The sequence below is a fragment of the Colletes latitarsis genome, chromosome 9 (genome assembly GCF_051014445.1).
Source record: "Colletes latitarsis isolate SP2378_abdomen chromosome 9, iyColLati1, whole genome shotgun sequence".
Taxonomy (NCBI): domain Eukaryota; kingdom Metazoa; phylum Arthropoda; class Insecta; order Hymenoptera; family Colletidae; genus Colletes; species Colletes latitarsis.
This window is the reverse complement of record NC_135142.1, coordinates 24,485,849-24,506,715: the sequence shown is the minus strand read 5'-3', so window position 1 is coordinate 24,506,715 and position 20,867 is coordinate 24,485,849. Positions and strand designations below refer to the sequence as shown.

The window sequence follows — 20,867 nt, the reverse complement described above, 5'->3', positions numbered from 1 at the left end:
GCGATACTCGAGAGAAGAGAAAGACCCTGGTGACACCTGTGCGCGTCGTTGTGGCGGTGTCTGCGCAAAAAATCCTCGATCGACGAAAGGAGGTGGATAACAATGCCGAGTGCCGCGCCAACAAGACGCAATTATGCAGTCATAATCGGTTCACTGTCAAGTACGGCGTTCGACAAGCAACCGAGATAGCCGACCGTCTGACTCCATTTTTCCGTTCGTAGCTGCCGCCGTGGTCGCGGCTAATGAGAGTGGAACGGATTTTCTCCTCAAGGATACCTAACGGTCCTCCGAGAGTATGCGACGGAATTGAACCCGAGATGTCAAGTATGATAATCGGTGTCGCAACGCAAGATATGAGCAGCTTGACATTATCGACGACGGAAAAGCCGGGGAAATATTTCTGGCATCCTTGACAGTTGCCCCGCGAATGCACGGTCCTTGAAGAATTCGATATGACAGCGAACAATTCATATTGACTTTTATTAATTTAACCGTCGACACGACGGGTTTCTAAATCTAGCGTCGAATCAAAATGTCAAGTTATATTTAAAAGTCGATCGTTTCATATGAACGGATTCTTTTTCGAAGGGTTAAGGAGTCTCGCGCCTGGTTAAAATTTCGCGACCCCTCCCGATCAATGATCCAGTTACAAACGTAAACAACCAGGTGGGTCGAGCCAATTTCGAGCGTTCGTATTAATTCCGATGGAAATTGAACGTATCGGGAGCACTCTGGGCGCGTTAAATCCACGGGGCTTCGTCGCTCTGTCGTTTAATTAAACGCTATTTTGTCCTTCAAAACGCGCTGGTCGACAGTACGCGCGGGGAAACAAGCGTAGCGCGACACAATCAGATGCTTGAAACTATCTCGTGTCGGCACGCAATATCGACTATGATGTCGTTGTACCCACGCGGGGCTACTAGCGTTTAATTCTCTGGTCGCGTGTATGCGTTCTGTGTACACGCACGATACATGCTCTGGCGTGTCATCGAACGGACCGTTTACCGAGATCCGTTTGTTGCCACAATGCACGCGACCATGGCCAATGTTAACGTGCTAATTGTTTTAGCCACCTAATTATGGTTGCCGGCATTATCGGTGTCACCTGACAACTTCGTGCCCCAGTGGCAAAAATTGCCTACGATCCGGACCCGATATACAGGGTGTTCGGCCACCCCTGGGAAAAATTTTAATAGAGGATTCTAGAGGCCAAAATAAGACGAAAATCAAGAATACCAATTCGTTGATGGAGGCTTCGTTAAAAAGTTATTAACAATTAAATTCAAAAATTTCAAATCGTTCTGGAAAAATTATTTTCGGTTGTGGGGGTCAATTACAATCATTTTTGGTGAATACACTTACTTCCGAAAACCTACCCACTTTCGAGAAAAAAATTCCAGTAAGTGCTGAAAGTTTTGGGTGAAAAAAAAAGACTATCGAATCGTCTTGGAAAAATTATTTTTAGTTGCAGGGGACAATTGCAAGCATTTTTGGTCAATAGACATACCCCCGAAATCCTACTCAGTTTCGAGAAAAAAATTCCTTACCGAAAATATAATTTCTGGCCAGAAATGTCTGCCAGAATTTTCATGCGAATCTTTAAAACGTCATAACTTCTGAACGGATTGGACGATTTTAATGTTTAAAAAAGCAAACTACGCGTACTTTGATGAAGAATATGTACAAATCGCAAAAATATTCGAAAAGTTGGTCCTTGACCTCGCAAAATGAGAAAAACCCCATAAAAATGGTCCAATTTTCAAACAGCCAGAACTCCTACAATTGTGAATATATTTCAATGAAACTTTTTTCTGAAGTAGAACTCATGGGTACCTACAAAAAAGTATTAGACAACTTTTCTGTAGGGTGTCAAACAAAATTACTAAATATGAAAAAGGAATTTTTAAGAAAAATCGACAGGTGCCTAAATTTTTCGGTGAAATTGAAAAGTTTCGAATCGTTCTAAAAAAATTATTTTTAGTTGCAGGGGTCAATTGCAAGCATTTTTGGTCAACAGACATACCCCCGAAATCCTACTCAATTTCGAAAAAAAATTCAGTACGATCGGAACTTGAAACGTGAATAACTTTTTAACGAAGCCTCAATCAACAAATTGGTATTCTTGTTTTTCATCTTATTTTGGCCTCCAGAATCCCCCATTAAAATTTTTCCCAGTGGTGGCCGAACACCCTGTATATGGCTGCTTCGGCTTTCGAAACGGATAAGCATCGATGTTCGGGCGAACACGAGGTGAAACCATGAAACATTAGGGAATTAACGTTTCGATATTGATCCAAATCTGTTAGACTCTGAAATAACCGGAGGATTAACCCTCTTTTGGTCTCCATTTGAAAAAACTAATGGGTCTTTCGTGTGAGAAATTGACGTTATGATGAACCACCAATGAAATAGCAGTTTTATAGAAAAAATATTTGCTGAAGTTTTTAGACTTTTTAACGATAAGTTTCTTTTTTTAATACTGAGGATATTCGATAATGAGAAAGAGCTATCGAACCTCCACATAAAATGTAATTGGGGCAAATAAAATGAATTTTAATTTTTATAAAGGATTTCTATTCAAATATATAGTTCCAACACTCTTAGCTTTAGTAGAGGTTCATTAAATTGGAATAATGATATTAATACTGGAGGGGCCAATACTTTGATTTAATACCATAATATTCAATATCGCAGAGAGATAGAATTTGTTCTCGTCAAAGGATTTCCGCAGCAATTATAATCGCGAGAGAATGGATCAATTATAATGAACTATTTGTTTGTCACCTAATTATAATTAAAAGCATAATTCTATCATTGATTGTCCAATTCAAATCAAGTATCGTCACGAATAATAATCATTTTTATTCGTTTATCCTATAATAGCGTGTTTAAAGAAGGCTATTTATCTTCCTCGCACCCCGTGCATTGTCCACATTTATTTTCGTTCGGTAAATAAAGTCAGATTTGATTTTCCAAAGTTTGCACCAACGAAAGAAAGCGTCGATTTGTTTCGCGTCGAATGATCGAGCAGAGATCAGTCGCGTTTCGATACGCCATCCATCAACTCCATTCAGGCTCGACCTGATCCCGTTTTCAGGGAAATATTAATCAAAGTTCACGGATTTGGTATTGTCTCTGGTAACCTGTTCGCTCGATTATGGCGCGTCTGGCTCGCAAATGAGGACGCAGAGTCTTCGGGCGCGAACGATCGCAGAGATTTATGAATCGGGACGCGATGCAGCGTCACGGCTACAGAGCCAGGAAGTTCTCGATAATCGATAGCCTTTGACGCAAAGAGTGGAAGAGGCATTGAAAGAGTCTAGCGAATGGGACGAGTATTCTTCAAAAGACACCCCACCCACCAACTCGTCACAAAGGCTCGAACTTTTCAATATCTCTAGCTAGTCACCCACCGGGACGCGATTTTCGTCGGACCTTCGGGATCTATGATCGTTCCATGGCCCCGAGAGAACGCGAATCAGTCGCAGGTTGTGATGTTCCATCGAATCTGGCAGCAACGAGGGTCACGTAAACGGACAGGGTCCCGAATAGCGAGAGAAAGTGGACACGGTCGAATTTTTACTTCCGTTTTGCTTGTCCAACGGGGAAAATTGGGCTGCAATAAAATAATAAAACGTCCCGGCGGGACAGTGTTGTCGGAATTATGGAAATGGGAAAATTTTTGTCAGCGACGTCGCATTGTTGTCGATTCCGAAGCAAGAACATCGATCGAATCGACGTTTCGGAATCGTTTGAATTCGAAAATTACACGGAATCATAAACGACGTTATACGAAATAATATCATTAGATAGAATTTAACGAAATACCTGAAATAAAAATGTTCACTTACAGAATTTTATTTATGAATCACATAACACTGATTAAATAAATATTATGCATATCCAGACACATACCTCATTAGCATAGTTAGCAATTTTCCCGCTTAGCTCGTGTGCTTTTTGGATTTGCGTGTTTTTTGGATTTTCATTGTAAAGCTTACAATTTGTCAGCCCCACTGCTCTCGAGTGCTCTGAAAAACACTGGGTTTCCTTCCGCGGTTTTGAATTAATACCATGTATCTCGTATATACTAAACAAATTATAATAAAATTATGTCGAATATACTTACTTAAATATGTATAAAATTGTAAGATGAATCGTGTGGGCCTGAATTGGAAACGTCGAATCACGTACTGTGTACAGCTGATAAGTTGGCACCTGAAAAAATTGACGACTAAATTAGTTCAAGTATAAAACCCTCTTTATATATCCACTTTTACCACGTGCATTGTGCAAAGGAAATAAGAAGTATCGAAGAGACTTCTATCCTTATTCCTCCTGTGATAATCCAGACTGTCACCTGTAAATAATAATTTTAATTTTATTATTATAGCGTTTTTTCGTATGAATTCGAAAGCGTCGGTGAAAGCTGCGATATTATTAACAATAAATACTTACCATTTTATGCGCGAGTACGTACATATATTTGGTACACAAAGGTTTCATAGAACTTTAATAAAACTGTACACTTTTAAGCATCCTCGTCCACTGCGAAATTACGTCGTGCGCGACTTCGTACTAATTGCTGGCGCGAGTGGCTAAAGAGGATCAACGGAAAATCAACTTGTTCCCATCTTCCTCTTGTACCTATTTAATCAAGCTGTCCTCCGTGCTTCCGTAGCAATAAGACATTTGTCAACAGAGTTTCCCCGGATTAATCCGTCGGCGAACACGGTTCTTCTCCGGATTGTTCGCGTAGTTTATGCGAGCGTAACCTTCGGCGGAAGCGCTCGTCCGGCCAAAACGCGCGTCGTAAATTCGCCCGAGCGGCGCAATAGTTCCGCAGACCGCGATTTCCAACTTGACAAATCCTGCGAGCGCAATTACGTCTCGTTCCAGGCCGACGGCGGTGTCGAGATTCAAAGGACGGATTACCGCGGCCATCGTTGAAATCGGTGAAACGCACGGGGAAAAATGCTCGGCTCGACACACCCCGAAATAAAAAAACCACGCACGAACCAACGGAATCAAAGTCCCTCTGTGTTTCATTTCGCTACGTGCGTCGACCGATTGACGCTCGTATGCTCTTTATGGTTCGGATTCTTTGCCAGTAACCACGTCATTGTAAACGCGTTATCGATTTCTTTTTTTTTTTATTCGAAACAACTGGAAAAAAACACGGTGGCCAACATTGTTCTACGACTTTGTCCGCGAACAAACGCGAACAATTCGGATTAATCAAAAAGCGTATTAATCGAACGCGTGAGAAAAAATCGATTACAGCGACACGCGTGATATCTCGATCGTTATTTGATCTGTCGTTTCTATTATTAACTCTTCGGGTTCGACAGATACTTTTTTCCACGATATTCTATGAATACTGTAGCGTTTCATTCGTAAACAATTTAATTTCCGTTCGCTGGCTGGAATTTTCCAAAAGCACGATCCCTTATCAGAAGTCGAAGTAACAGGTCGGAGAAAGTCGGAAAAGTTATCCCCGTGGTAGTAGATTACACAGCATGGTTATCAAAGTTTGCCCTTTATCAGATTCTGCAAACTTCATCGATATCTTAAATTTTCTTCGACTTTTCCGCGGGCAATCGATACCGTATCGAAACTTCGAAGGCTGGTTCCAGCCTTTAAAGTCGAGTTTCCGAAGCCGAGAAAGATACGCCTCCCTTACTTTCGCTTGTACTACAAATAGCTAAAGTTTCCAAATAGACATCGTTACCTCGGAACTATTATTCATAATATTCACTTCGCGACTGTTTCGCAGAAGAAATGCATTGTTCGACCACGCATCGATGTGGAAAGAAGAACAACGCAACATAACCATTTTTTTATTCCTTGGAAAAGAAACATTATTACTGAGTATATTGCAAAAAAATTGTTCTCATTAAAAATAATATGAAATATTTATGGTACAATTCTATCGTACAAATTAATTAAAATAAATTATCCATACTCCCTTACGTTCAATAATAGTAACAATAAAATTATTAGTAATTGTTTGGTAATTCCTAGAAATATATTTTTTATTTATATACTGAAGTGTCCAGGAATTGGAATATGCTATTACTGTTGCATAGAACGGTTAGTGCTTGTAAAAAATGGGAATATGCAGAGTTTCGCGTTGAGAACGAGCTAGGGAACGAAATCATCAGCAAATTCATGGTAACGTGCATTGCTGACAACACGGGGAAAATTCAGTTCCCTTGCAACAACCGTTACCGCGGTAACAGGCGGCATTCGAGGTTGATACACGTCCCAACGTGATAACAGCTCCTGGCCATGACGCTGGACCCGGAACTTGTGTCGCCTACTCTAATCCCGTCCATCGGTGACCGCACCCTGGCTCGTTTGTTATTCCCACTTTCATGCGGGGTTGAAGGCTGCATCGTCGCCGTTTTTCATTGTCACCGATCTGGTATATAAACCATCGCTCCGGGAGGATTAGGTATCAGTCACAGCCAGCTGAAGACTAAGACAAGCATCATCATGAAGTTCTTGGTGAGTTATCGTCCACGCAGTCCGAAGAATAAGCGTACGAAGTTTCGTGACTCTTGTTTATCATCGACGTTTCTGAAATTGGATTTTGTCGGAATACTATACTTTTGTTGTTGAAGGAACACGAAAGCACGTAAATTTGTACTAGATTCTATGATAAATGTGCTTTTCCTTTACTCGGGGTAAATGATCGAATGATTAACCCCCTTTTGTATTGATTAATTTCAACTGTGACGATGTACACTGATATATTCTTTCGATAATATTACGGTAATTGAACTGGAAAATAAATAAGATCACTCTGTAATTGTACTGTAATCACGCAGTAATTGCACAATATTAGATAGTTCTAATACTACTGCAATCAGACAGTAATTACCGTGCGGTCACAGTGAAATTACAGTGTGGTCACGTGTTATCTTATCGTGATAAATGTGTTCACATTTCGTCCAATTCTGCGGTAATTCTTGTCTTTCATAAACTATTTTTAATATTAATAATGACTGTCAAACGGACCATTATTAATATTTAATGAAGAGTGTCAGCAGCGCTACTATATTAATATTTAATAACGACGATGACAGCATCGTCCTTTAAGAGCAGTTTGAAACAGTTTTATAGAAAGATTCAGTTCTCTAATAAAGAACGTTTCAACCCTTATAACAGCATTTACTAATTAATCTTCAAACTACACTAATATCGTTCTCATTGAAATATAAACTAAAAATACTGTAAAATTGCGACTTTGATCTCATATAATATGACGGTTGCAATGGTTTTTTCAGATCGTCCTCGTAGCCGCTTTGGCCATCGCAGCCGCCAACCCAGAACGCGAACGTCGTTCGCTCGGTTGGGGTCACAATGGAGCCGTGGTCCTCGGCGGTGTGGTACCAGGCGTAGCTGTGGCAGGTCCAGTAGCTCCTGCAGCTGCAGTTGTCGGCCCTGTCGCTGGATCCGCAGCCGTCGTTGGGCCTGTCGGACCATCAGCTGCAGTCGTTGGACCGGCTGCAGGTAACTTTATCTTATCTACTATAACTAGTTCTGCTTAGAATTAGCATTGGATTTTCCATGATTACGATAACCTGACAAGTTGCCCAAGCAATCGACCGATAACATCAGCTATGATGAGATTCGCGTCGATTGCAGAATAATTCTAGACTGGAATTATCAACACTTCGCAGACTGGTATTTTTCCATAATTATGTCTTGCGTGTCACTGCTAATAGCTCAACTTTAAATCCTTGTCTTGTTGCAATGCCTCGTGGATTCTATTATTATCAACTGATCCAATTCTGATATTATCGATTCTCGATAGAAAACAATTTTTGTTTCTCTCATCGGATTCTCACTAATCTAATTTTCCACCAAAAGTCTTCTATCTATTATTTCACAATGAATCATCCCTTGATCGGTTGTGCCACGATTGCAGACGTGCCCTGTAAATGAAAACAGAAATAATAAATGAATGTTCGGTTCGAAGGATCCGCGGTCGTCGCTGGTCCCGCTGGAACGGTTGTGGCTCCAGGACACGGAGCATGGAACGGAGTCGTGGGACTCTGGTAAACATCGAAATACTCAGGACTTGGCCCCCCCACCGGAGAGCTTTACAACAACTCGAACGATCTCCCATCAACTCTCAAGCGGCTTACCACCAGACCTCCATCCTCGAGACATCGACCAATGCTCACCACCATCGAGAGCACATGATTATTCGGGGTCCATGACTCAGGACCGACGATCGTACACTTCGATTCGCACGGACAACGAGTTCGTGTATCCTCGAGGTTCTTTCGTAGGATGTCCTCTTTGTAACTACCCGTGTTACCCTTTTGTACGATAATAAATGAAGCAACCCAATTACGCTTTTTGTACTATAATAAATGAAGCTCCACTGTACTCTAGTGTTTTCGTTCAGTTTTAATCCGCGCGCCTAATCCTGAAAGATTGTCCCGTCGGATTCGAGTTTGAAACCGCTTAATTCGGCCATAAAAGTTGCCGTGTTCTCGTTGTCCTCGTGAGACCAGTCGTTTCAGTTTTTAATTACTTTAGATTGTTAAGCGCACTGCGCCTGTTGAGCGGCCTATTGGCGCAGACCAATGAAAGGATAGTGAAAATAATGGATTTTTTGCGGTTTTCCAACGCCAAGAAGGGGGCCAACTGCGATCGAGACACAACAATCTGTTCCGCCAACGCTGGTAAATCGGAGCCGTTCGCGAGTCGGACAGGTTCCGATCGCGGTGGGAATTGTGGGATGCAGTGCTCGTTTCAAGTGGATATATTGGCTAATAATAATTGCACTTGTTGCTTCGACAAGCCTCGATAGACATACAGTTAGTGATGGATACAAGGAAGGGGAGCTACAAGAACTTCGGCTCCTCCCATTAATCAAGGAAAAATATATTAGCTGATTTTCAGTAACTTCGAGTGATTTCTTTGTTAAGAAATATATTACAATACTAAAATATTACGATAGTATGCAATGCCTGTTATAACATGCATGGAAATCTGATTAAACTAAAGTAAACAATTTCCATATAATAATAATATTGTTTTACAGAATATATTCTCCGCGAAATATTTGTAACTTAATCTTTAATGATCATTGTAATAATAATGTGCTCGTACCGCTTCGCCCATAGGTACATATGATACATTTTTTGTATTCATTAAATTACAAAAGATTCGCCGACAAGGAACTAGCAAAAAAGTAAATAAAGCGAAATTTGCTAATGTAATTACTATATGTTTTTTTATTCATCAACCCCCATTATTATTGAATTATTTATGTTTAATGATCAGAACGTGCGTGGCTATTTAGGATTAATATTATTTTAACAGAAGATTTCCCTCTTTCTGAGTAATTTTATTGTAATTTAAAACTGAACTTTGCGACAAAACAGGTCGGTTGTTAATTGTTATTGGAATTGAAATGTAGAGCATAAGTAACTGCGATCTAACATTGATTACTTCTCACGTGCTGTAAATCTGATCAAGCTTTCTGTAAATAGATTTTCATCGAGACTCCGTAAACAGACATTGCGATAAGCTACACATCGACTGTGCACATTTGTAATTAATCGTTAAGTCATAGTGTCTGAATATTTATATACGGAACACGTTATTATTACTAAACATGCACACAAAAAATACATAATGTATGCATTAGGAGCCTCAATCTGATCGAAGACATTCGTTACTTTAAATATATTAACACATACGGTAATCGATTGGAATCTTATGGATGTTAATTAATTCATTTGTAAATCGCTACATTAGCGACAGGTCCGATTATTCTATGCTTGAATCGTGCGGTGTAGCAAAGCGACACTTTGAAATAATATTTTAAATAAGAAGCAAAATCTCGACAAATATCATATTTTTGGTTTGACAAACTGAAACAAAAAACATGTTTCTATTCCGCTATACGTTATAAATGAATGAATTAAGACTTTTACTAGATGTTTACTGACAATATAATTAAAATTTCAAGACTATAGATTTATTAATTCTTGAGATATTATGTTCGCCAGTTTAAGAAATGTCAATTCGAGAAAATCACATTAACTGTGTACTTTTGAAATATTAAATCCAAGACTCGAGGACATATTTCACCGCATAAAATTACTTGAAGAGTTAGTTATCAATATTATACACAAGCATATCGTTCGATTAGAAAAATGTTGGTAATTTCGTATGGAAGACATTGTGGTTTAAGTTTTAAAATAAGTTTATTATCTGATGTTACAATTTAAATTACTAGAGGGAAAGGGGGGACGTGTACTTTTCCATCGTGCCAATTGTGGGGGTTCGAACGGAATTGTTGCCAGAAAGGGGTGGTTGGGTGCCGTCAGTCGTCGAATTCGAATTTAGCGCAATGAGAGTTTTCTCATCGTCAAGCTTCCTCGTAATACTTCAGGTCCAGTTTCGCCAGTTTTTTAGTAGAATTTACCATCCTTTGAGTCCCCACGCAGGAGCGGCTACAACGGCTGCTGCTTTAGATAAAGAAATTATGTTAGCATGTCTATGACGAAAGTATCATTAATTATTTTCTTTTTTGCTGCATTTGTTATTGCCCTTAATACGAACCAACTTACATACCTGGATATTTGTTATATCAATGAAAATATTGCAATCACTTAACACAGAAAGTTAAATCGTTCAAGAAGTATGCCACTACTCGAATTAAACGCTTAGAGTTAGGCCTCGTTAACTTTTAGAGGCTCATACAGCGTTATAGACTCTTTGCAAACATACTCGCGACTGCTAATGATAACCAAAAGGATTGGACCAAAAACGTTTTATAAGAAATTGCTTGATTCGACCGATCTTGAAGTAAATAGAGCTTCTATCATTCGATCGTAAACAGCAATGTCAGAACCTCCAGACGTCGAGTTTCATCTATCTTTCCCGTAGAACGAGTTAAGTCTCAATATAGATGAGTTTCCACTCGACATCGCTGTTCACGATCGAAGGAGAGAAATTTCCTTTGGTATTTCTCAAACATGAGACACAATTTCGAAGGAAAATCCAGAAGAGACTTTCTTACTCGGAGGAATAAAACTTATTGTCTCGTCATCCGTCGTAGGAAATGTGAAAACACTTGATTGGAAGAAGCAATTCTAATTAACTAATCAGATCTCTCTTTTGTTTGTAAAATACATTAAGTTAACTTTGTATTAACAGGACGTCTTAAGTCCTCTTCGAGTGCGATAACAACTTCGAAAACAATTATAAATTACCGTATACGTTTTGGTTACTTCGATCGTAAGGTGGTACTACAATTTTCTAATTTTTAAAGATAATTTACTCTAACTGAACAGATATTGACAAAGCAACTATTAAAATTATTGCGCTGGATAAAACCAAAACAATAGACAATTTTCTCGGAAATTGTAGTTTACTTACGCGCCGCGAGAAGTTTGGGGGCAGCGGCAACGGCGATCGCGGGAGCAGCCGCGAGTTTGGGTCCAGCGACCCACGGGGCGGCCAGAGCGGGCGCCGCGAGGATTCCACGACGTTCTCGTTCCTGTTCAGGGAAAGCCGCGACGATGGCGACGATAGCGAAAAGGATCACCTACGGAAGACCAAAGGAACGCGTTAAGAATCTTCTAAACGGTCCCTTCGAACTCGTCAAGCGTCCCTCGAGGATCGAAAGAACGATCGTTCCTCGCTGTCAGCTTCGGCCAACGTATGAGACTGCAGATTGCTCTTACCAAGAATTTCATTTTGTTGGTTGGGTTGGGTTGCTTAAGCTTCTTCTAACTCGAATGTGCAAGCGACTGATGAAAATCCAAGCTTCAACTTTGTCTTTTATACTCTTATTTTCCTACCCGCGCGGTCTGGCACGGCGTACGTCATCCACCCCGTACGTACGCGTGTCCAGGTTGTCGGCGTTGTTGCTGAGCGGGCGTGGTCGGGGACTTGAATCCGTAAATCAAGACAGCGATCTAAAACGATGAACTCGCACAGTGGCGGTGTTGCATCAGAAATCTCGATGGCGCTGACTGGTGCACGCAATGCCGCGCGAATGTTGCAGAAGTTTTCAGCGTCGACGGAACGGGGTCATTGGTATTTGCATATTTTACCGGCGTAGATTTTTTCCCATCCCCGATCGGTCGTTGTGTTGGACCTGCAACGTTGATCGTGAACCGAGGGAGGGAGGGAGGAAAGAATCGACCGGCCGTCACAATTTAGGGTTCGACTATAAGATGCAATGCGCGACGGGTATTGCGAAATCGACTTTCAATTCTGCGTGAGACGGCCTTGAATACGCCGCGACCGATAGCTAAAATGTATCGATCGAGATACAGCCAGGCAGGAAACGCTGCCTTGAAAATCCAGTTGAGCGTTACAACATAGGTGAGCAATTGCCCGTGTCCACGCGCGCTTCCAATGCACCCATTTTTTTACCCCCAATTCGCCATTTTTTTCGTCGGATATTATTTATTTTCTCGACCACGATGAATAATACTGTTTAGCTGGCCAACTGGTTCAGGTGGTTATTTTGAACTTTCTGTTTTCAAGGTTTTCGATTCGATCTTGTTTTGCTCGGAAAACTGTGTTCGTCGCTCATCTTTCAAAGCTACGAAACTCGAAGAAGACGCTGTTCGAAGTTCCAGAGGTTAGTTTTCGAATCTCTTTGTCGTTGGATGTCCTTTGTCTGTCATAAATGGCGATCGTACGACCGGTGCGGCATACGTTTCCTTGAGGCAACCATTTTCCGACGATAAGTGTATGCATGGAAGTTGGATTTGTCTGGTGGGAGTGTTACTTAATCTACTCAGACATTAGACTTCTAATGTGTTATCTTCGAGAACGTCTGCATCTTGAATCTCATTCAATGGATTGTACATATTTTTCCATGGTTGAAGGTCAACAATAATGCCAATGATCATAATTTCTCATAATGGTTATTTCGTTAGTAATTGGCAGCTGTTTTTGTTGTAAAAGTGCAATTTATAGATGTGAAGATTAATTCGTATCACACAAAAGGGCATCGATTGAGTTGATCCCAGTTCTAGATATTCTTAGGGCAACAAAATCAACCCCTACCGCTTCATCGAGCTTGAGTGGAAGTTTCTTAGTACGCTGCTGCATCAGTTGTGTTAGGCCAGATCATCGAGAGCCTCCTCCTTACGTCCAATAGTCGAAAATGGCAGCTGCCTATAAATCACTCCACGATGACCAAATACCTAAGATTACCACGTACAATAGGGCGTCGATTATCCGTAAATTGATGATCCAGACACCGATTATACGGGAATTGATTCACTGCTTATTGATTATTCGCACCAACTTAACGCGTTAAACCGCCACTGTGCTCTTCGACCAAATAATTTTAAAACGGTCGAATAGCTGCTTCAATTCTTGTGTTAAAACGAGTTAAAAAGTTAACGAATGTCAGGAGTATTCAAGTTAGAGACGTACAACCTCCCTCGCCCGAAGGCTATGAACGTGTTCCACCCTTTGGTGCGCCAGGAGGTTATTGGAGTCGGAGTAACTAACTCTTCGTTATTCGCGTCATAAAGGAACGGGTACTGGAGACCCTCCAGACTTTAATTGACATAAGGATGTTTTCTCTTGGGTCCCTTTGTTGCCAAGCACTAATACAACTCCCCCAGCATTTGGACCCCTACTTCCCTCAAGACAAGGGACTCTTTGGCAAAGTCTCTGGAAAGCCTGCATGTTGAACGAAGGCAATCAGGCCTCTAGGCATTACACGTTTCTGAAATTGCCCTAAATTGCCACTGCTATTTTTCTACCCCTAGTCACAGATGTAGGCATTTACTAGCGTACGTCTAATATTCAGACAGCTACTTACTTACAACATGGAAGGATCGAGAAACACATATATAGAAGATAATCAGTTTCAATAGATATAAAATATCGTGTTTGCAAACAAGAATTACTCTATAATCGGCTTTAGAAATTCCCGGGAACAACGCTCATCCTACTTAAAATATTCTTCGATTTCTCGGACTAAACTATCCCCCGTCCAATCCGTATAATAGTCCCGCTGCGCCGTTTTCCGAGTGCTCAGTCTTTGTTCTGTTTTCCATCGCGTGGAATTCCTGGGAGACCGTGTCCTGATCGAGGAAACGGGGCGCGGTGACCTTTTTTCCTTACTCATCACGGGAGGCTACGCGTAATGGAGTATATAACGGTTCAATCCGGTTCGAAATGGATCAGTAACAGACGCGAATGCACGACCGGGCGTAGAAGAACGCCGAGGGAAATATAATAGGAGAGGACGACGCAGACAAGGAGCCATGAAGCTGCTGGTAAGCGGAAAAACTTTATCGCGGCTCATCGGGCGGGTCGAAGGAGAGATTGTTACGAAAAGAGAATCCGCGCACCGTTCCTGATGAGAAAACTTTAATCTGTTGGCTCGTAATGCACTTTCGTGCCCCCCGTGAAATATGAGCGGCTCGCTATCTCTGATCAATGTCCCCTGATATATAGAGAACCACGGTGCTCCTAGGCAGTCGAATAATTGAAACGTATGGCCGCGTTCTGTAACTTTGATTAAGACGAGTAGCGCATCGATTTCACTCAAAGCGTATAACTACCCCGACCGTTTCAGAAAATCTTATTTTCTTTCAATGCCCGTCCACTATCGAGTTCCAAGAGTAATTTAACGTTATTACTTTCAGTTTTTGCGAAGCCATGTTTCGAAATACGCAGGAAAAAGAAGCAAAGTTTCTGTATTTGCTCAGCGTAACTCTGATTCTTTTGACCTGTGAACCGAAAACGGGCGAACCCATGGCTTGCAATTTTATTTTTGGAAGGTTCCAATGGTGCCTTCGAAGAGCTTCGTTTTCTTCGTTTTCTCCAGAATTTGTCGATCCCAAGACCAACGTGTCCCATCGAATCGAGAATCAAACGGTTCAGCGATTCCGATTTCTCGATCAGACAGGATCGTCGGTGGTCGATCTAAAGAGCTTCCTCCTTTGAAGAAGCACGAGTGCTGGTCGCAAAATGTTTGACCAAATGCTGTCCACGTGCTGGCACGTAACCGCGATGGTGATGACGTGTTCATGCACGGCACGTCTGCAGGGAATCGAGTTATGCAAATTCATGGTGCGTGCGACTCTATCCGCGACCGTAGGATGAGACGGATGCGTGCCGGATATTGTTCTGGAATCACCTAAAACGTTGTCGCAGCTCGTAACGATAAATTGCGTCGGTTAGACTCCAACTGACCGAGTTACACCCGATAGAGTTGACGCAACTTAATCATCCGCGCGTATTAATTGCCGTCGCTTGTCCAAATTAAGCGTTTAGTCACGCGGTCGAAGAACTAACAAAACTCATTACCGCAAATAACTTTCTCGACTCTGGAACGTCGGTATTGGACGTGCTTTCAACCATTTAACAATTGAATTTTCATTATCGCAATATTCGCTATTCATAACTTGACGCTTGACGTTAGTTCGAATAATAGAAGTTCGCTAAATCGGGTACCGACGAAAATATTCGCTCGAATAAATGGAGTCCTATCGTATCGCCAAAACCGCTATAGAACCTCATCCAGACCGTACGAACGCGGCTCAAGTTGGAATATATCGCCCACAGGCGACAAGCGATAAAGAACAACAATGTTCGATTAGAGCAGTAGTCGCAGTAAACATCGGTTAATAGGAGATATTTATGGTCGTGATTGCGAGAAAACATTCCAACAATTGTGTCGCTGGTCCCAGGGACGCCGTCCCACGTTTACCTGCGCAGATAACGCGTCGCGGCTCGTGACGCTCGTCTTAATAAATCACACCTTATCCGTTTTCAGCTACAGTTAGCGGCATCGATTCTCCTGACATCCGTTTGCGCCAGCGGCTGGCCTTATCGTGAAATAGTGGGCGTCGGGCAATCGGCAGCGCCTCTGTTCCTAGCACCAGTTTATGGACTGGCACCTGCAACGAGCCTACTGCCGCCGGAAATAGAAAAAGATTGCCCGACCATCGTCGCTGGTCCTGTGACTGGAACCACCATTGTCGAAGGATCGTCCAGCGGACCTGTGACCACCATTCTGTCGCCCGGAAGCCCGCTCGACGCGATCGAGAACACCCTACCGCCAACAGGAAGTGAGCAATCTCGGCGTATCGTAGTTTGGAAACTCCGAAATTTGAAGGTTCCAACGCGAAAGAAATAAACGATCGAGCGTCTAAGAACGCTTCGAACCCAACTCGAAACTTTATGACTCCATTCGCGGGTCCATTTTCGGTTGCGTAACCGAAGGTAGCACAGTATATAGAAATCTATTGCCTCATATACATTTTACGAGACGCGTAAACCGAGAAATTTATCGCGTTTTCTCGATGAACTATGGATTTAGTTCATTCATAAATTTATGGAGACTGCGTAACGTGCTCTATAATTTATCAGTGAATCGCGGACATATATAGCGATAAAAAATATTTGTACAAATATGTATCCTCGTTCGATCTTCTTCCTGAGTTTTAACTATGTACGAGTAATGCACAGTTATCTTCGTGGAAAGCGAAAGTAACTGGAAACATGGCTATAACTTGAGAACAGGATAGAATATTGGATTTTCATTATTTCCAGTTAGTTCTGGTTTGATTTTAACGCTAGATTTACGAACCTTAATGGCACATATTTTTATCGAAACTCGTTGCTTCGACGGTTACACTAAAATGCATGTTTCCTTTTAATTAGGGTACATGTTCGTATCGTTACAGCCATAAAATTCAATGCAAATTGCTAGCGAATAACGTTCACGAGTTTGGGAACTTTGAGTATGGAATTTGAAACCCGTGAAATTAACATTATCGAACTGGGAAAAGAAGTTTCGATTTTCTTTTCAGGAGGCAGCGATGCACCAGGTGCATCCGAAGATTCGGTGCTCATTAAGGGAGCCTCTGCGGGTCCGGTAACTCTCGTCGCTCCTTCCGACAATTCCGTTGCCAGCGTTGATAATGCAGCGTCAGCCCAAGCGGAAACAAAGAACGAGGCTGTTGCATCGTCAGCATTGGCGGTCGCAATCGAAAATACAGAAGAATCATCGGTCGCGGGAGCGTCGGCGAACGCGACGGCAATCAGCGAAACAATAGGAGTAGCATCAGCGAAGGCTGTAATAGGTCCCTCCACTGGGCCCATAATCATCGTTGGCCCGACTGCTCCACCGGTGCCAACGATCAGCGTTCCAACAGTTACGCCATTGGCGATCGCAGACTCGACTGCCAACAGCATTGTCAGTGTAGCTTCGTCCGCTAACAGTTCTGTCAGCGTAACTTCGACTACCAACAATTCTGCTGGCACATCTTCGACCGTCAGCAATTCTGCCGCGACAACTTCGAGTGTTAGCAATTCTGCTACAACTTCGAGTATCAGCAGTTCCACGGATACAACTTCGACTGTTACCAACTCTGCTGCAACAGCTTCGAGTATCAACAGTTCCGCGGACACAGCTTCAACTGTTAGCAACTCTGCAGCAACTGCTTCGAGTGCTAGCAGTTCCGCCAGCGTAGCTTCGACTGCAAGCAGTTCTGTCAGTTTAACTGCATCTGCAGCTTCCGACATCCTAACCGTGGAAGAATTGATCAAACGACGTGTTCTCGCAACAGGTAAACCGCTATCACCTGTTACTTTTCATTCTGCGATTTTACAAAAATTAATACCTAATTGCCTGATAGGGTGAAATTTTTGTTATATTTTTGCTTCGACAATATGAAATTATGCGAAAAGACGCGACCATGCACGAATCAAAATCACAGGGGGAACATACGATGCACAATTTCTGAATAAATGGTACGGACGTAGTGGACCAACGTAATGGCCGGTAAGTTCACCAGATTTAGCGTCGTTAGACTACTTTTTGCGAGGATCCATAAAAAGCATCGTTTATCAAACTGCACCCACGACTCCAGAACCACGAGGAGGGGAATTTCCGTTGCATGTGCAAGCGAAAGAAAAGAAACGATTGCCTCCGCGATCAATCGTACGTTTCGAAGTAGATTACAGTATTTACGAGCCGAGCAAATTTTGAGGGTATCGTGTAAATACGATTCGGAGTAACAAACACGTTAATTGTTGGTCTCAACAATTTGTGATTTTGAATCGTGCTGACGTTTCATACTGTCGGAAGAAAAATATAAAACTTATTATACCGAATCAGATTCGGAGGAACGTCCGAAGAAGGCCACAAAAGATGGTTCAAATGTATATCATTTCAACGAAATACATCGTGGCTGCAGAATTGTAAAATTACGAAAAGCAAACGACCATCTTAATTGAAAAGCGGAAATTTTCTGTAATTGCAAACAATTACCCTGCGCGTCAGGTATTTACCCGGCTCTGTTTCCAGATGCAACAGAATCAACGGGGGCGGAGGTTTCATCGTCCAACTCGGCCCTGACGACGCGGAATCCTGGGAATTCCGCAGTTACCGCCTCTGCTAAGGTTAATTTGACTACGACTGGTGCTGCAATCGCAGTCGGCGAGGCACCCTTAAGTAACGTTGTCGTATCAGCGCCAGCGGTTCCCTCGACGGTCGTTTCCGGGCCCTCGGGTACCATTTCCGCCGCCGCCGCCGCCAGTACGTTGTTCTACCAGGCGCCGTTCTAACCGTTCTGAAAGCTCGGACGGCTGTTTGTTCGTTCGGTGTTCTCGCGAGGTGAAAAACCGTTTCGTCGCGGGACTGGGCTGATTTACGAAGCTGCTGGGGCTAGCCAACCGTCCTTTCGAAAGAGAGTTTCAGTTGGTCGAACGTTGATCTTGGCTACCGTGGCGAGAAAAGGACCGCGTTCGTTGACATTGCGTTGGCGATCGCGCCGATACGAAACAAGGAAGGGAAAAGTTGTGCAAGGACGACCAGAACACGCCTCCGTATAGTCGTTGGCATTGATGGCAGCTCGTTGCTTTCGTGCAAATGACTGTTCAACACAATGACGGACATTTTTACATCGCGAGACATCAAACGCCTTTGTCGCGTTGACTGTTTTCAATAAACGGTGAGAGCAGAGAATGTTTCGGAGCTTTTGTGTTTTCCTTCCCCTTCATTGTTTTGAATTTCATATAGTACGTGATTACGTGTATTCAAAATACTCGTTGCTAGGGTGGTTTGTTAAAAAATAACGAGATGTATCAATAAAATAACGAAGGTAAACTTTTATTTCGGAAACTGAAAACAGTGCAGAAACGAAACTACGTAGAGAATTATTAATTGGTCCCTTTTCAATCGTACTCTTTTGTACAAGATTTATATAAAGTATCTCATGATTTTTAAGCTGTAAATGACCCCCGACATTAAGTAAATAACAAAAAAAAAGGAAAGGTAGCGAATTAATGCGCTATTAGTTTGTGTGTGGTGCGATCGAGCGGTTCCCCTTCCTTTCCTCTCTTTGGCGCAACGATCGCGCCATCTATCTGTGATCTACCAAGTACGGGGATCTCTCGATCAGTTTGAGATCACTTGTTGAACCGAGAGGAGTTAAGGGAGTAGACAGCAAGAAATAAATAGAAAGAACGGAAGGAGTTACATTATTCGATTACACAAGGTATTCATTCAGCACTCACAATTAACCCAATGAGGATCAAGTAGCGACATAATGCAATTTTCATGCGTAAGATCATTTATTATTCACAAAATTCTCTTTACTATTCCATCGAAAGAAACCAAGAATAAAAATCTCTACGATTATCAATCGATTAATTTTGTTAAACGAATAATCGCGAGAATGGCTGGTATTTCGAAGGTGATTAATAGTAAAAAGGGGAGGGCAAGAGAACTTTCGATGACCACGGAGGGTAGCGCGTTATCCATGGCACACGACGAATTCTGGTATTGTTGCGAACGGTAACAGGGCACTCTAATTAAGTTATATTTATCCCCGTTAATCTAGTTAGCTCGCGATCGGAGTGATCTAGCGGCTGGCGCAACCTCCACTTTGGGTTAAATCATAGCAAACAAGCCGAACCTAAACCATGGCGATTAAGCTTGAAACTCAATTATTACCGTCCCGCTTTCACTAGGCAAATGGACTGTGTCGAGTTGGCTCGCTGCGGACTTTTGCTACGAGCGGGCTAGCAAAATGTTTGGCCGTTCCACGTTTGAACCTCTTCCAACCATTATAGCCGGAAATACATTCCGCGACGGTGAACCCTTCTAGTAAACTTTATACGGTCACCTCTAACTGTAATCCTTCGAAACGCTTTTGCGCTAGCGCCGGTCTCTGCGCGACTTTTGGCCGAAAACAAGATTTACTTTCGTTAGAAACCCGAACCCGAAAAGTGGAATCGAATTTTTGTAATCAAATGATCGAATCATGTTTCAATTTTTTTTATATTTAAATTATAACTTCACAATAATAATGTATTATAATTATTAAACCCCTTTGTTACGGATGTGAGGTAAAAAATACAAGAATATAATATAAAAATAAAGGTACAATTAAAAATGATATTATAGACCTTAATCCCGTATAATTTATTCTGTTTATACGTAGAGCCGATAAAAGTACTTCATAAAAATTGACAGACTCCAAAACTGAAGGCTCTTGTTCGCTCAGGTGTTACAATTTCCCTAAACAAACAGGAAAGAATTGTAAGTAACGATGAGAATTCTCCAATTGATTAAAAACAACTCGTCGAATTGTAGATAGTGAAAATATTAATTTGTGTTTGGAAATTCGGAAATACATATGCCTTACCGAATGCAGCTCTGATCGAAGGAAATATGTTTCCTAGTTCCTCGATTTTTTGGGTATTCGACGAGATGTTTTCGTTTGCTGTATCACTATTTCCTAGATTTATGAACGAAGGCGCGCTGTCGCTAGAACTACAACCTTGTTTCATAAAATTTCCCATTTTGCCTAATTCCTTCATAAAATCAGTCGGTGGAG

General features: G+C 42.0%; 3 protein-coding genes across 5 annotated transcripts; 2 read left to right on the top strand and 1 right to left on the bottom strand.

Moving 5' to 3' along the window:
• The first annotated feature begins 6,475 nt into the window (after positions 1 to 6,475).
• On the top strand, positions 6,476 to 8,393 carry Apd-1 (apidermin 1). The gene is made up of 3 exons (XM_076772551.1): positions 6,476 to 6,510; positions 7,293 to 7,518; positions 7,988 to 8,393. Exons 1-3 carry the CDS (start codon positions 6,499 to 6,501, stop codon positions 8,068 to 8,070), a joined length of 321 nt encoding a protein of 106 aa, XP_076628666.1. The 5' UTR covers positions 6,476 to 6,498; the 3' UTR covers positions 8,071 to 8,393.
• A 1,823-nt stretch (positions 8,394 to 10,216) lies between these two features.
• Positions 10,217 to 11,875, bottom strand: Apd-2 (apidermin 2). 3 transcript variants are annotated; one of them, XM_076772348.1, is made up of 3 exons: positions 11,721 to 11,875; positions 11,413 to 11,581; positions 10,217 to 10,499 (listed from the first exon to the last, which is right to left on the bottom strand). In XM_076772348.1, exons 1-3 carry the CDS (start codon positions 11,730 to 11,732, stop codon positions 10,453 to 10,455), a joined length of 228 nt encoding a protein of 75 aa, XP_076628463.1. In that variant the 5' UTR covers positions 11,733 to 11,875; the 3' UTR covers positions 10,217 to 10,452. The 3 variants fall into 3 exon arrangements, with proteins under 3 accessions (XP_076628463.1, XP_076628464.1, XP_076628465.1); XM_076772349.1 differs by having other exon boundaries at positions 10,217 to 10,496; XM_076772350.1 differs by having other exon boundaries at positions 10,217 to 10,493.
• A 2,331-nt stretch (positions 11,876 to 14,206) lies between these two features.
• Positions 14,207 to 18,983, top strand: LOC143345389 (uncharacterized). Its single transcript, XM_076772464.1, has 4 exons — positions 14,207 to 14,288; positions 15,794 to 16,088; positions 16,833 to 17,591; positions 18,332 to 18,983. The coding sequence occupies exons 1-4, from the start codon at positions 14,277 to 14,279 to the stop codon at positions 18,589 to 18,591; spliced, it is 1,326 nt and encodes a 441-aa protein (XP_076628579.1). The 5' UTR covers positions 14,207 to 14,276; the 3' UTR covers positions 18,592 to 18,983.
• The last annotated feature ends 1,884 nt before the right edge of the window (positions 18,984 to 20,867 follow it).

Excerpts from the sequence above, each read along its gene's own strand:
- LOC143345389 (XM_076772464.1), top strand. Across the intron at positions 16,089-16,832 it reads CACCCTACCGCCAACAGGAA|GAGGCAGCGATGCACCAGGT; the intron begins GTGAGCAATCTC and ends TTTTCTTTTCAG. Across the intron at positions 17,592-18,331 it reads ACGACGTGTTCTCGCAACAG|ATGCAACAGAATCAACGGGG; the intron begins GTAAACCGCTAT and ends CTCTGTTTCCAG.
- Apd-1 (XM_076772551.1), top strand. Across the intron at positions 7,519-7,987 it reads AGTCGTTGGACCGGCTGCAG|GATCCGCGGTCGTCGCTGGT; the intron begins GTAACTTTATCT and ends TTCGGTTCGAAG.
- Apd-2 (XM_076772348.1), bottom strand. Across the intron at positions 10,500-11,412 it reads CCCCAAACTTCTCGCGGCGC|CAGCAGCCGTTGTAGCCGCT; the intron begins GTAAGTAAACTA and ends CTTTATCTAAAG.